At 33.6% G+C, this 15,239-nt stretch overlaps 1 protein-coding gene across 1 annotated transcript in view; it reads left to right on the top strand.

Moving 5' to 3' along the window:
• ETNK1 (ethanolamine kinase 1) overlaps window positions 1-15,239 on the top strand; it is a 51,977-nt gene that overhangs the window by 16,545 nt on the left and 20,193 nt on the right. Inside the window, exons 2-3 of the mRNA XM_044679875.1 lie at window positions 787-1,046; window positions 14,077-14,217. Coding sequence (XP_044535810.1) covers window positions 787-1,046; window positions 14,077-14,217 — 401 coding nt within the window. The remainder of the gene's footprint in view (window positions 1-786; window positions 1,047-14,076; window positions 14,218-15,239) is intronic.

The raw sequence follows: 15,239 nt of genomic DNA, 5'->3' as shown, positions 1-15,239 counted from the left end.
CCACAGGAAACAATGTAAGTTACTATAAATTTACTTAGGCTGATAACAGCAAATTTGTGTGCAGACAGACAAATGTGTACATGTATTTATGGTTATCTAAAGAATATCACAAAAGTCAGTGCAGTTTTAATATTTAATAGCTTAAAACTGCACTTAAATGATTGAAACATCTTCTGTATTTATTTATAATACTCTTACAAATGTCATTAGATTCTATACTGTTAATATAACTATATATAAAAAGTTCTTTAGATCACAAATTCTTTCAGACAGCATAATTAATCATCATTGTTTTGGAGTTTATAATCATAAGTTCTTCCTCATATAGATCTCTGCACATTTTTATGAAAACTTCAGTCAATCAATAATTATTAAGTACCTATTTATAGGTCAGATACTGTGCTAGGTTCTAGGGATATAAGTAAAAATAATGAAATAATTCCCATTTGCCAGTTTATATTCCAATGAGAAGAGTATCTATGAATAGAGCAAATATAAAATGAATAACTATATAAAAGTTGGTTTGGAGGGAGGACACTAATAGATGGGAGAATTAGGAAAGGCTTCATGTGAAGACTTTGATTACAAAAAAGGAAGAAAACTTTATAAGATAGAAAATAACTTAATAAGCTTTAAACCAACCTTCCTTCCCCTCCCTCCCTCTCTCTCAATATTAATTTCCCCCTTTATATTTGTGTTATTTCCTTTACATTTTTTGTTTTCAAACTCTTTTCTACCCATGATGGTTTGTATGCTAAAACATAATAATTTTGTCTTATATTGCAGCTTTTTACAGATGGGATCACAAATAAACTTATTGGCTGTTACGTGGGCAACACAATGGAGGACGTGGTCCTGGTGAGAATTTATGGTAATAAAACAGAATTATTAGTTGACCGAGATGAGGAAGTGAAGAGTTTTCGAGTGTTACAGGCTCATGGCTGTGCACCACAACTCTACTGTACATTCAATAATGGGCTGTGCTACGAATTCATACAGGGAGAAGCACTGGATCCAAAGCATGTCTGTAATCCAGCTATATTCAGGTATGCTTTTTTTGTTAAAATAATTCAATGACTAAGGAAGTATTTTTCCCAACTAGATTACTTTTTTAAAATGCAAGATTTGGTTTCAGAAGATTGTCATGAAATTTTTGGCAAGGATATTTAAAGCATTCTTTGTTAATGATTCTTTTGAAAAAGTTGAGTTAACTTAATTTCATGCTTTTCTTAGCACTTTCACTTAAGTAGAATCCTAAATAAATTTTTATTGGCATATTTTTATGACACATTATTCCCTAGCCCCTAGTGAACCCTTTAATAAATAATAAGAGAAAGAAAAGTAGTTTAGAAACTTTGAGCCTACTTCTCAGAATTCTTTACATTCATCATTTCTTATGACACTAATATTCATATAAACTACATTTTGTTTAGCAGTTGTTCAGTTAATAGGAATCTGCTTTTTTCGTTTGCCTTGCAAACCACAGAAAGTTAACCATTATTATTTAAATGAATTGTACACAAGGACTTTTAAGAATATAAACAAAAGAAAGACTTAGATTAATTATAGTTACTCATCTGGATTCCAGAGAATAAATGATGAAACATTTACCTCTTCTCACATAGGTGGGGGGAAATGGAGTCAAAATTGCTCAGTTTTGCTTAACTTTTTTTTTTAATTACAAGGAAAGTTTTCAGTTGGAAGAGAGAAAAGAGAGACATATTAGGAAATTATTGACATAATTAATAAGACATCAATAACATGTTAAAATAAAAGAAAATAGATTTTTGGAAGAAGTGTTCTATTTAAGTATCTGCTGTCATTGTGATTTTTGTCTGCTTTTGATCTGTTTTCTCATAGTTTCTGTATTCCCTATACTTTTTATTTCCTATGACCTAATACTCTTCCATTACATTTCATGTACTGTAATTCAGTCATTCATTACCTAGGTATAAGAAATAAGAAAAATTTCTAATTTTTTACTTTTATGAAAGCCTCTACCCTCCCCCCCACACTCCTGGTTGTTAAACTTAAAATAAAAAGTTATCATACTTAAGCAAATAAAAATAACTGCTAAATCTTAGAAACACATGCTCATGATATCATTTTTTCCCTAACTGATTGAAGCAACATCTAAAAATAATAGAACTTTCAATTTCTGCAGTATCTTGGTTAGGGTTCAGTTATTTTTAGATATATGACTGTGGCACTTAACTAAGAAGTACTCTCATGACTATTCTCAAATTTGAGAATTTTTTGCTTGAAGTGAGCCAAGAGCATTTTTTTTATGGTCTGTGTTAGGCTTCAAGACCCCGCAAAGCAGCTTCTTACAGGTCTTCTCAATTAGTTGTTCAGTTGGTATAATCTGGTATAGCCTGTATATTTTATATTTATTAACGAGAAAAGAAAATCATTCATTCCACAAATAACCTATCAGTGGCTTAAGGATGTAAAGTACTATTCCATTTAAATGCTAGGAGACATTAAGTCGAGATAAAAAAAATATTAATAAAGCTTTAATAAAATTCAATATCTTGCATTTCTTTTTCCTAAGAAAATTTTGTCATTCTTTAACTTTCTATAGAGAAAAATTTATCATACAGTTAATTGGAAAATTTTGTTTGAAAGGCAACTATACATATTTGTTTTATTCTGGAATCAAAGAATTTAAGAATTGGAAGGGACCTCAGTGCTATCCATTCTAACCTGAGTTTTCAAATGAATTCCCACCAAAACATACCAGAGAAGCTGTCCTCCCGACTTCTATTTGAAACCCTCCAATGAGAGTAAAAACTACAACCTCCTGAGGCAACCAGTTCTACCTTTGAGCAGTTCTAAGTATTACAAAGTTCCTGATCTCAAATCTAAATTTGTCTCTTTACAACTTATCATCATTAAGTTCCTATTTCTGCCCTCAGGGGCCAATCATAACAAATCTACTTCCTCTTATAGGACAGTTATTTATATACTTAAAGACAGCTGTCATGTCCCTCTTGAATCTTTTTTTTCCCAAGGTAAAAATCTTTATCTAGCTGATCTTAATGGGACAGAAACTTGAGACCTTCACCACTGTTTATCCTCTTCCATGCTTCCAAGCTTATTAACGTCTTTCCTAAACTGGAACCCAGAACTCGGCATAGTACTTTGAAAATGGTCTGTTCATACCAGGGCACAGTCTTCCTAGGCCTATAAATTATGCCTATCAAGGCATATTAGCTTTTTTTGTTTACCATAACATATTGCTATCTCATTGAACTTACTGTTTTTTTAACAACCCATAGCTTCTGATTCTTTTGTCAGGTAAAATGTCAACTATGCTTTTCCCATCTTGTATTTATGAAATCGATGTTTTAAAAAACAAGAGTTAAGAACATATGTTTCTATTAATCATTTTGGTTCAGCATGTCATAAATTAAAGGAAATGGTTTAAAAGAAATTTTGGTTATGCAGTTTTAACATAAATTATACTTTGTGCTATGATCTAATTCTTTGCTAAATTCTTGCCCATTCCTCTCATGAATGCTGTAACAGGATATACATCTTGTGTTCTTAAGGGACTTTTCCATCATATCCATTGATATTGGATGAATGTGAATGTAACACACTGTCTGTTTGATTATTCTACCTACTTGACCAACCATTGAAACTTTTAGGTGTTCACACTTAAAACAAAGTGTACTGAATAATATGATTAGAATGAGCAATGGATTTTAGGAGCTAAGTGACCTAGTTTCTAAACCTTATTCGCTCTACTTTGTGAACTTGGACAAGTCATGTGAATCTCATCAAGCCCCAGCTCTCGCCTCTGTAAAATAAAAGGATATGATTTAGATATTTCTCTCTTCTGGTTCTGATTATGAATCTGTGCAAGTAGCAATCTTGCTCTATCTATGTATGTTAATGAATGAGTCCATGACAATAACATTTCACAAAATGATTCCTACTATTTTTCTGGAAATTAGATTCTCAAATGGATTAAAACTCCTCTGAAATCATATTTCATAATGCAGAGTTAAACTTTACCCACATGAATTCTGAGTGAATAGAATTGGTGTTAGGCAGGTGGTGAATTTCATTAAGGAAAAATGCAAGTTAATTCTCTTTTGCAAACAAAAGCAACTGCTAAATCCAAGAGGTATATGCTCATGATATTCCCTCCTCCGCCCATTGGAGCAGCATGTCTAAAAATAATGAAACTCTTTATTTCTACAATGTCTCAGTTGGGGTTTTTAATGTAACTATTGGGAGGGGAGATGAAAGCAAATCCAAACCATATGAAGAGGATGATAGCATCCAAGCTATCAAAAACCAGAAGAAAACCCAGGAATCTTTTATTTTTTTAAAAACAGTTTATTGAAGACACATCATTGCATTGTATAGTTGTTAAACAAAAGACCAACAAAGTTATTAAATATTCTAAAGAAAAAAATATTTTTTTGTTCCAAATTTATGGTTTTACCAATTGAGATAACTCCTGATGAAGGCTACTTGTATAATTCTGTCCTGATGTTGATATAGAACTGGTACTTTTGGCTGGTTTGGAAGATACTATTATGTTCAGATATTCCCTAAAAGCCAATGATAAAAGGGGCACCTAGCTCCTAGAATCCACTAATTATTCTAGCTATTTTATTTAATCTGATTTGTTTTAATTGTGAAGACCTAAAAGTTTCATATCTGGGCCAAGTAGATCGAGTGATCAGTTAATTCCAACTACTCTTGGAAGGATAAATACTGAAGCTTAAATATTTGGCCACATATGGAGAAAATAAGACTCTGAAAAAAATTTTGATGTTGAGAAAGATTGAATGCAAAAAGAGAAGAAGATGGCAGAAGACAGGATGGATAGTGTTTTGGAAGAAACAAAAAATGAGCTTGGACAGAGTTCAGACTCTGGGGAGGTGGTAGAGCAGAGAAAGGCCTTATGCGTGATGGTCTGTGGACAACAAATGAAGGAGCAGCCCTTTGCTACTTCTAGTGAGACTAGGGCACCAGGGGAATGTGCAGTGGAATGTAAAGACTCATGAATGAGTCAGGCTTGTTGACTCTTTTGTACTAAAATAAGTGTTCATATGGGAGGAGGTCTGAGGAGTTAGCATGTTGAGTAGCATCTCTGAGCCATAGAAAAGGAGCATTACAGCATTCATGACAGCTTCAAGGCACTCAGGGAAGACCTAGCTCTGCTTTGTGTCCATGGGGAAATAGGCCCTAGTAGGGCTTGCAGCAGTCCCTTCTTGCCCACTCCATTCTCACTTTAAGAAACCTTTATTTGATCATATCTCCTAAAATGGTCATTCTATATTCTCCCTTTCACTGCCAGATTGTTAGGGGATAACTACATTTATTCTCTCCTCTTTCTAATTTCCCAGTGATTTTTCTTCCCTTACAGTCTGGCTTTAACTTCTTTCTAAGGTTACCAGCAATATATGATACCAGCAATAAATGATAAGTGCCAAATCCTATGGCCTTTTATTTTTGTCCTTGATCTCTACCCTCTGAGTTTTCATGGATCTGCTCTTACCTTGGTTTTCGTTTTATCTGGGTGGCATAGTGGATATGCCAGAGTTGGAGTCAGGAACACTCACCTTACTGAGTTAAAATCCAACCTCAGACACTTACTAGCTGTGTGACCCTGGGCAATTCACTTAGCCCCGTTTGTTTCAGTTTCCTCATCTATAAAAATGATATCAGGAAGGAAATGATAAAACCACTTCAGCATTTTTACCAAAATGGGGTTTTCTCACAAGAGTTTCTCGTTGGACTAGAATAAAATGACTAAATAAGAACAAACATTATTTCTCCAACCTTTTTCCTAGATTATCATCTGTGTTTCTTCCTCTTTCCGTTAAAGTACTGTAATACTCTCTACTTTGGTCTTGCCTGTCTCTCCTTTCTTTCTTGAATAGTGCATCTGGGTTTTTCTAGGGGTTCAGTTATTATCTCTGAGGATGACTCCTGGGTCTACATGGACAGTCCTCATCTTCTGAACTTCAGTCCTGTACTACCAGTTAGTTGCCTATTGAACATCTTAATCTAAATGTCCCCTTAACCTCATCATCAGATCTGTAACCTTATAACTCTCCACATAGCCAGTCAGTTTCCAAGTTTTGTTGATTCTACTAAGACAACATCTCTCATATGCTTTCCGTTTTTCAGATGACTGTCTCTCTAATAATTATTTATTACTTAGACCAGTGATGGGCAAACTTTTTAAAGAGGAGGCCAAAGGAAAGAAAATGCTCATTTGTCAGTCTGTTTCTAAAGCAACTCTTTTGAAGTTTCATTGCATTGTATCCTACTCATTGTATTTGTCAGATTAGGAATAATATCGCGCAGCCGGATAGAACATTTCAGGGGGCCACAGTTTGCCTATAACTGACTTAGACCATTGTACTAGCTTTTTAATTGGTCTTCCTGCCTCCAGTCTTTTGCAATCTGTCCTCCACTTAGCTGCAAAATTGATATTCCTAAAAAAGTCTGTGTCAGTACTCTGCTTTAGTGGCTCTCTGTTGCTGTACATATTCTAATCAGACAAACTGCCCTACTTTCTTTTCTTTGTGTACAACTTTTCATCTCCACTTTCTATGCCTTTGAATAAACTCCCTCTTTCACTCTGCTTCTTTGAATCCCTAGCTCCAGCCAAGGACCATTTCAAATGTTTTTTACTAAAGGGGTTTTTTCCTTCTCATATTTGTTAATTCCTGTCCCCATTACTTGGTATTTCTTTATCCATGGACATGTTACTTTCCCAAGTAAAATGTAAGCTCCTTGAAGGCAAAGGTTTTTTCACTTTTGTGTTTGTATTTGAAGTATCTTCACACAAAAATTTAAATATTTTTCATTTTTTAAACAGTTGTCCACAAATAAATGATATAATAGGATAAATTATTAGAAAAATTTCCTCTACACAGCTAGCTAATCTCATCTGTTGTCACATATTAAAGTTCAAATCTCTGAAGCAGACCAAAGTTGTCTTGACCTTTTCCTATCCTTTGTCATCATGATCTTTTTTTCTTATATCCATGTGCCTATAGTTTTGTTTAGTTTGTATAGTTTTGTTCCCATATGTAGGCCTAGCTGGTATGACATTTCTTATGCTTTTGTTTTTTTTTCCTTCCAATTATCAGAATAGTTGGATCAATTTAAGGTTTCACTTTTCTCATGCCAGTCCAGCATTTGTCTTTTTCCCTGTTTGTCATCTTTGCCAGTTTGATGAATTTGATGTTAGAACCTCAAAGTCATTTTAATTTAAGCTCCTCTAATTAATGATTTGGAACTTTTTCCCCCCACAAACCTACAACCAGCTTGGATTTCTTCCCTTGAGAACTACTTGTTCATATCCTTTGATTGTTTATCAAATGAAGAATGATTCTTAATTCTTTTTTTCTCAGCCTAATTTTATTTATTTATTTAGTATTTAATTTATTTACTTTTAAGTATTTTCCCAAGGTTACAGGATCCATGTTCTCTCCCTTCCCTCTTCCCTTCCCCCTCCCAGAGCTAACAAGCAATTCCACTGGGTTATACATGTATCATCACTCAATACCTATTTCCATATTATTCATTTTTGTGATAATCTTCTAAAACCAAAACCCCAATTCTTATACTCATATAAATAAGTAATAAATCATATGTTGTTGTTTTTTTCCCTATGTTTCAACTCCCACAGTTCTTTTTCTCGATGTGGATAGCATTCTTTCTTATAAGTCCCTCAGGATTGTCCTGGACCATTGCATTGCTATTAGTAGCAAAGTATTACATTTGGGCGTCCCATAATGTTTCATTTACTGTGCACAATGTTCTCTTGGATCTGCTTGTTTTACTCCGAATCAGTTCATGGAGGATTCTTATTCTTAAAAATTTGAATTAGTTCTGTATATATCTCAGAAATGAGACCTTTACCAGAGAAACATACTATAAAGATATTTTTTGCCCAGTTACTATTTTTCTGCTTAATTGCATTGGATTTGTTTATGAAAAATTTTAAATTTTGTATAACTAAAATGTCCATTTATCATTTATGATTCTCTCATTTGGTCATGCATTCTTTCCTGTACGTAGATTTGAAAATTAATTTGTTTTTATAATTTATTCATGATGTGGCCTTTTATTTCTAGATCAAATTTCTTAGCTTAGTAATATGGTATGAGATGATGGATTAAGCTTTTTTCTCTTCTGGAATCCTGTACAGTTTTATCAACAGTTTTTCTCCAATAGGGAGTCTTTACCCCTGTAATTAGGATCTTTAGTTTTATGAAACACTATGCCATTGTGTTTGTTTGCTTTTGTATGGTGTGTGCCTGATCCCTTCTATGGATTGATCTCTCTATTTTTAAGTAGTCTGAAATCATTTAAATAATTACTGTTTTGTAGTATAGTTTGGGATCAGGAATTGATAGGCTCTTTTCCCTCTCCCCTATCTACTTTTAAAAAAGATTGTCCTTGATATTCTTGTCTTTTTATTCCTCCATAATAACTTTATTTTTTTTCTAGCTCTATAAAAATACTCGTTTGGGAGTTTTTGGTATAAATTAGTTTAGATAGTATTGTTATTTGAAAAAAAATGAACCACACAAATGGAAAGGGAGATATGTGGCCTTTGATGTGAAAAAAAAAATGATGAGGCTTTCATGGTCTACAAGTGCCACAGAAGTCAAGATCTCACATGAAAGGCAGAATTAACCAATCGTAGATTACTTAAAGTAGGCATAATAATTATTCAAGACTAGGGAGATAATTTTTTTATATTACTGTATTCTAGAAAAAACACATAGTCTTCAGGTCTGTGCTCAACATTTTAGGAATGATATTGATACGGATTGGTAGTGTGTGGTAGAGCACAGGGGTATGTGTAACTGGGATGATAGAACCAGTGAGCGATTTAGTGAAGTTTGCCTGTCTAACTTGTTACAAAAATTTGAGTTGCTGCTAATGTCTCTCCCTGTGCGTATGTGCTCATAAGAGGTTTTAGGGTTTTAGATGCAAATAGTAAAAGGTAATATAATGTGACGTTATTACCTAGAAGATAAATAGCTTGGATTTCAGTATTTACACATTAAAGCATAGAATCAGAGAACTGATGCAGAGTGAAATAAGCAGAAGGAACCAGGAGTACAGCTTATACAAGATCAATAGCACTGTACATTAAAACAATTTTGAAACTGACTAGCCATATCTTCAGTGGACTTATGCTGAAATATGTTACTTCCTGACAGGGGTGATGGATTTGAGGTGCAGAGACACATTTTTGGATATGGCCACTGTGTGGATTCATTTACTTATTATAAGGATTTTTTTTTTTGGTTACTCTTTTTTTTTTTTGTTGGGGGATGAGGTTGAAGTTTCAAGAACAGGTTAGTAATAGTGATGTCCCCCCCCACCCCCCAAAGGCAATTGAAATACTTTTTTAAATGCCTAGAAGAGAACTGAAGGAAACCCTGAAGGTCAGATAATTTTGAAAATAATTTGTGAAGTTTATTTTATTTGTTTAAAAAGCAGGTGTATGAAATGGAGATTCATGGGTTTATGTACAAAATTCTTTTTGTGTTTCGATACATGGAAATGTTCTAGAGTAGGGAAGGAAGTTGCCAGTAGATTATTCTGTTTCTTTCTTTAAATTGAATCCTTTTGTACAGTAGTTTAATGTAGATAAGATTTGGTTGTTAAGATAAACTTGTTCTCACCATCTTTATCATATAAGTATTATCTTTTGAGGTATTTTAAAATTTTCTACAAAAATGTTTGACTTAAGTTGTGATATGCCATGAAACAATAATTTCAAATAGGCTAACCTGCAATACTGATTTCTGCTTTGGGGAGCTCAGATGACAGAATAAGCAGCACTCCAAGCTTACCAAATCCACCCCCCAAAAATGTCTCAAAATGAATTCTAAAGCTGAGGAACTAATAGCAAAAGGGAAATAATGCTTCAGCCCAGAAAGGTGTGGAGGAACCACAAGGAGAACCCACCTTATCTGGTAGGGTAGGAGGGAAGAATGCAGTCCAGTGTTTAGTGCCAGAGTGGAACTTGGGCAAGGTCCAGTGAAAGTAGCATGGGACTGAATTTTAATTAGCCTGTTCATCTATAGCTACATATATTGTTTGTGACCATACTTAAAAATATACTTTTAAAGTCAGAAAATTTAAATAATCTATTTTTCATTTCATATTTATTTTATTGTACTTGAGCCTAATGCTTATTAATTTTGATAATAAAATGAAAGTTCTTAGAACAATTTAGTGTCATAAAGTCACAGCATAATTTTTTAAAAATTCTGGCCCCTCACTTTAGAATCTTTTAAAAATTTGAAGATTCTTAAATTTTTCCAGGCAACCCACCAGTATTTTCTTTTAAAGCGCGAATGCCATTAGAAATTCAGGTTGAAATTTAATGAAAAATCAGAGAAGATGGGAGCAGCTTGGTGGCTCAGTGAATTGAGAGCCAGACCTAGAGATGGGAGGTCCTGGGTTCAAATGTGGTCTCAGACACTTCCTAGGTGTGTGACCCTGGGCAAGTCACTTAACCCCCATTGCCTAGCCTTTACCACTCTTCTGCTTTAGAACAAATTCACAGTATTAATTCTAAGATGGAAGGTACGAGTTTAAATTTTAAAAACCACATATTTGAGACTAATTTCAGAGGTCCTCAGGGTTTTTTTTCATTTTTTTTTTTGCTTTAGCGCTAAGAATTTATGCAGCATTTTTGTCTAGCTACTAGATCTGATAGTACACTTCATTGTTAAAGCTAATTAGGGGGAAGGCTAGAACTACAGAATTATAGGATCAAAGGATTTAGATCTGAAATGGATTTTGGAAAACATTTAATTCTGTACCTTTTATTTTTCATGAGGAGGAAACTGAAAAGGAAGGAATTTTCAATTCTCATTCCAAATAATAGTTTTATTAATTTAATTCATACCTTAATTTCCAGCCCAAACTGACATATACCCTCAGGCTTCCTTCCGGTCACTTATCCTTTTGTCCTCTTGGCTGGACATTGAGTCCCCCATTTTATAATCCTTTCTTCATTCTGAGCTGTATACCTACTTCCCCCTTTCCAACAATGGTGGGCTGCTCATGTGGGTCAGATACCCCAGTAACTGAACCTTTAGGGCTTCTAGTTCTTTTTACCTGCCTTGATTGTTTAACTCTCCTACGTGTATTGTCTTCTCCAGTTAAGATGTGATTCCTTGAAAGCAGGGACTGTCTTCCCTATATCCCTAGTGCTTAGTACATAGTAAATGCATAATAAATTCCTATTCTTTCATTTGTTAATTCATTCATGTATGCTCCTATATGTACTTTAATGACTTAAAAAGATTTTCCACATCTTGCTGATTTTATTTTAATGAAGAGGCATGTTGGTTGGGGTGAGAGGAGGGAGAAGCATTTTTATTCTTTTGTTTAGACTAAATACTCTTGCAGACTTATCATTTAGTTTCTTGACATATCCTTTTTTTATATGTCATGAAAAAATATATACTTCAGCCTAGCTTTTTCTAAGTTATTTCAAGTTAAAAATTAGTAGAGCCTTAATTTAGGGTTTTAAAAGAGTGTATTTTTTTTGACAAGCAGCAATTAAGGACACACAGGTGATGTACTTTTAACAGAATTGTGCTTGCTGCAAAATTTCATTGTCTCTAGATAACGATTTTAAAGTTTTCAGAGCAGATCATAGGTATTTTTTTCTTAATTTTACTGCTTAAAGATAGAGGGTCAATTAGTTGTTCTTGAATCTAGTTTTAGAGAAGAGGTTTTTATCTTTGCTTTACCAAGTTGATGATCTGATTTCAAAATGGCTCTTAAAAACTATTCCTTTTTTTTCTTTTGTGACTCCCCCCTCTTTATTTGTTTTTAATATTCTTTCCTTTTTAAGTTTTGAGTTCCAAATTCCCTTCCTCCTATTCTTCCCCAACCCACTTAGAAAGGCAAGCAATATGATATTATTTATACATTTGAATTCATGTTAAACCACTTCCCTATTAGCCACATTTCCAAAAAAAAAAAAAAAAAAGTGAGACAATTATACTTTATTGCACTCAGTTCATCAGTTCTCTTTCCTGAGGAACATTTTTCATCATGAGTGTTTGTGAATTGACTTGAATCATTATATCAATCAGAGTAGCCAAGTCTTTCATAGTTGATCAACATTATAGCATTGCTTTTACTATGCACATTGATCTTCCAGTGGTTCTTACCTATACAAACCACCTGTCATATTATTTCTTATGGCAGTAGTGTTCAGTCACAGTCATATGCCACAACTTGTTTAGCCTTTCCTCAATTGATGAGCATCTCCTCAATTTCCAATTCTTTGTCACCCCAAAGAGAGCTGCTGGCAGTGTTTTTGTACATGTGAGTCTAATTATTCTTTTTAAGCCAATTTTATGATATCGTCACATCCAGTGTATTTCCTAGGGGGCTTTTTTGCCTTTCATTTTGTAATAAGGAAAAATTAGATATTATATATATATATATATATATATATATATATTTAAGGTGTGGTCACTAGGAATCAATCAGATCTAGGTTGATTCCATAATTAAAATAGATCCAAGTCAGGATGGGTTTTATGGTAGTTTATTTACAATTAGGAAGGTTGAAGGTAAGAAGAGAGAGAGAGAAAGAAACTCTGGTCCGGACCGAGTGAGAATTAAAAGATTAATTAAATAGGCTACTAGCCACAAGGCCTTTGCAGTTAGAGAGGCAAAGAAACCTTCTTGAGGTAAAGACTCTGGAAAACGCCAAGGTAGGCCTAAGGAAGTCAGCCTAACTCGCCCACGGGACAATTCAGAAGGAAAGCTGCCTGAGATCTCAGCCGAGATCCTTCAGCACCAAGTTCAAAGCCAGAAATTTCTCAGCAGGAAGTTACCATCATACTTGAATAGATAGCATCTTTCATTACTTCCTGGGGTCCACCTCTAATTCAAGTGGACAAATGGCAGCCTTAGTACTGGTTTTGGACTGCCCAAAGGGCAGTCCCTTGTTTTTGATTTGTTACTTATTGTCACGTGTGGGCAACTCATCTCCCCTCCCCTCTAAGGGATGTGGGGAATGACATTTTCTCTGGTGGCTAGAGTTTTAACTATGAATGGGCTTGATCTAATTCTATTTACACAATTTCTTAATCCTAAATCATATATTCTGATGTTTTGGTTTGTTTTCACATAGACCTCACTAAATATCAAGGTTAATGTTGACTTGGTTTGGAGGCTCTTTTCATGGGATGTAAATGTTCATGATGACTTTATTTGCTTGTATTAATCATGAACACTTCAGGATGAAAAAACACTTTTTCTCTTTATTAGACTATGTTTGATCTTCCTCTAGTTTGTGGCAATATGTAACGTTCAGAATTAAACATTTTTTGTGTATGTTCCTGAAAATCTGGTGTTCAAAACACAAGATCCACTTAAAGTAGTTATTTTTGAAATGATGTAGAAGTGAAGTTTAAAATTTTCTGTTTGGCCTTTGCCTTTTTAGTCACAGTGACTCAGCTCAGAAGGATCTTTTAAATATTTGTATTTTTGAGAAACATCTAAAAGGCATATTAGAATCTTTTGAGATCTCTAGTCAATCATCTTTTTTTGAGAACTGAGAAAATTAAGGTACACAGGTGACTTAAGATTATATGCCAAGGTGTAATGGCAGAACAAAATTCAAACTTCAGTCTCCCTGCCTTCCTTTACAGCATCTGCCTTAGAGACATCTAAAAAGGGTCATTTCTCCACCAGCCCAGGATTAGTGGAGTCAAAACTAGTCTATGGGTCTGTATACTTGTCTCTGGGCTTTGTATCAAGATACTTTTGATGTTGCTCTACAGATATTCATGACTAAAAATTTCTACTTTTCTGAATGCTTTAAATTTTTTTAAATTTTAACTTGTGATGAGAGCCTTCACTTATTTTTAACTTAAATATCACTATACTATAGGGCTCTATCCTATTAGAATGTGTGTAGATGTTTAATACTAATATTGAAAAAGCATAAAAAAGGAGTGTTTTGGTACCTTCTAAAAAGAATTCAGGTTTATTATACTTGTTTACTTATATGGAATTTTATTTTGTTTTTAAACAGGTTAATTGCCCGTCACCTTGCTAAAATTCATGCTATACATGCACATAATGGCTGGATCCCCAAATCTAATCTGTGGCTAAAGATGGGAAAATATTTCTCTCTTATTCCCACAGAATTTGCTGATGAAGATATTAATGAAAGGTAAAAACTAATGCACTTAAAATTTTGGAAATTATTCTTTGGTTTTTGTTCTGACTTTTCATTTATAGCAGACAAAAGTTTCAAAATTAAGCATTAGGTTTCTACAGAGGAAATCTTTGTAGAGTTTTGCTTTTGTGGTTAAGAAAAATTAGGTCTAATTCCTGACCATTAGAAGGTCCTGAAGAGACCTAAATGACTTAAAAAAAACCAAACTGATAGGGAGGTAGTGATGAATATGTTTGAGACATTCCCATCAATGGGGAAATCTGAAATTCACATGTATTTGTTGGTAAAATCTTCCTCCAACATGTGTTGCATTCTGATTTGCTTCTGCTTTAAATGCTATTACTTACTACAGAAATACTACAGTAATACTGTAAGTAAAGGTGCCATAACCATATAATAATTAAAAACCCCCAGTATCTTATATTAGTACTATTTAAGACTTTTAAGCTTACAGAATTTTCCACATTGATTTAATTATTGGGATGGTACCCAACTACCTTGCTTAGTTTTAGTCTTTACTTTTCAGTTGACTTTGATTTTTAGAATTAAAATATTCTTCTCAAAAGCACATTTTTGTTTTACTATTTTTGTCAACTTAGTTTTAGAAAATAGATTTTAAAATACAAATATTCTATAACAAAGCTTCTGACTAATAGCAACATAAAAATCAGAAAATTCTACATTGAATTTAAATCTGCAAGTACATGGGGATTTATGTTTCTATGTAACCTTTATTTTCAGTAGTAACAGCGACAAGAAATAGATTTTCTCTTGAAAGTAATATAATTGAGTAGGCACATTATTGTTAATAGAAAATAAAATTCAAATAGGATATAAACCAGGAGTTTTAAAATTCAGCAAATTATGAAATTCGTTGGTACCCCAATTGAAGGACACTAAAGTTTGTAAAATGTTTTTTAAAACATTTTTTTATGTTACTTTACATTTTTGTTTAAAATCCTTTATTGAAGGCCTTTATGCTATTTTCCACATCATCTGAAACCACTCGGTGTGTG

The sequence above is a fragment of the Gracilinanus agilis genome, chromosome 5, assembly GCF_016433145.1.
Source record: "Gracilinanus agilis isolate LMUSP501 chromosome 5, AgileGrace, whole genome shotgun sequence".
NCBI lineage: Eukaryota > Metazoa > Chordata > Mammalia > Didelphimorphia > Didelphidae > Gracilinanus > Gracilinanus agilis.
The sequence above is the reverse complement of the archived record's forward strand: the minus strand, read 5'-3'. Positions and strand labels throughout refer to the sequence as shown.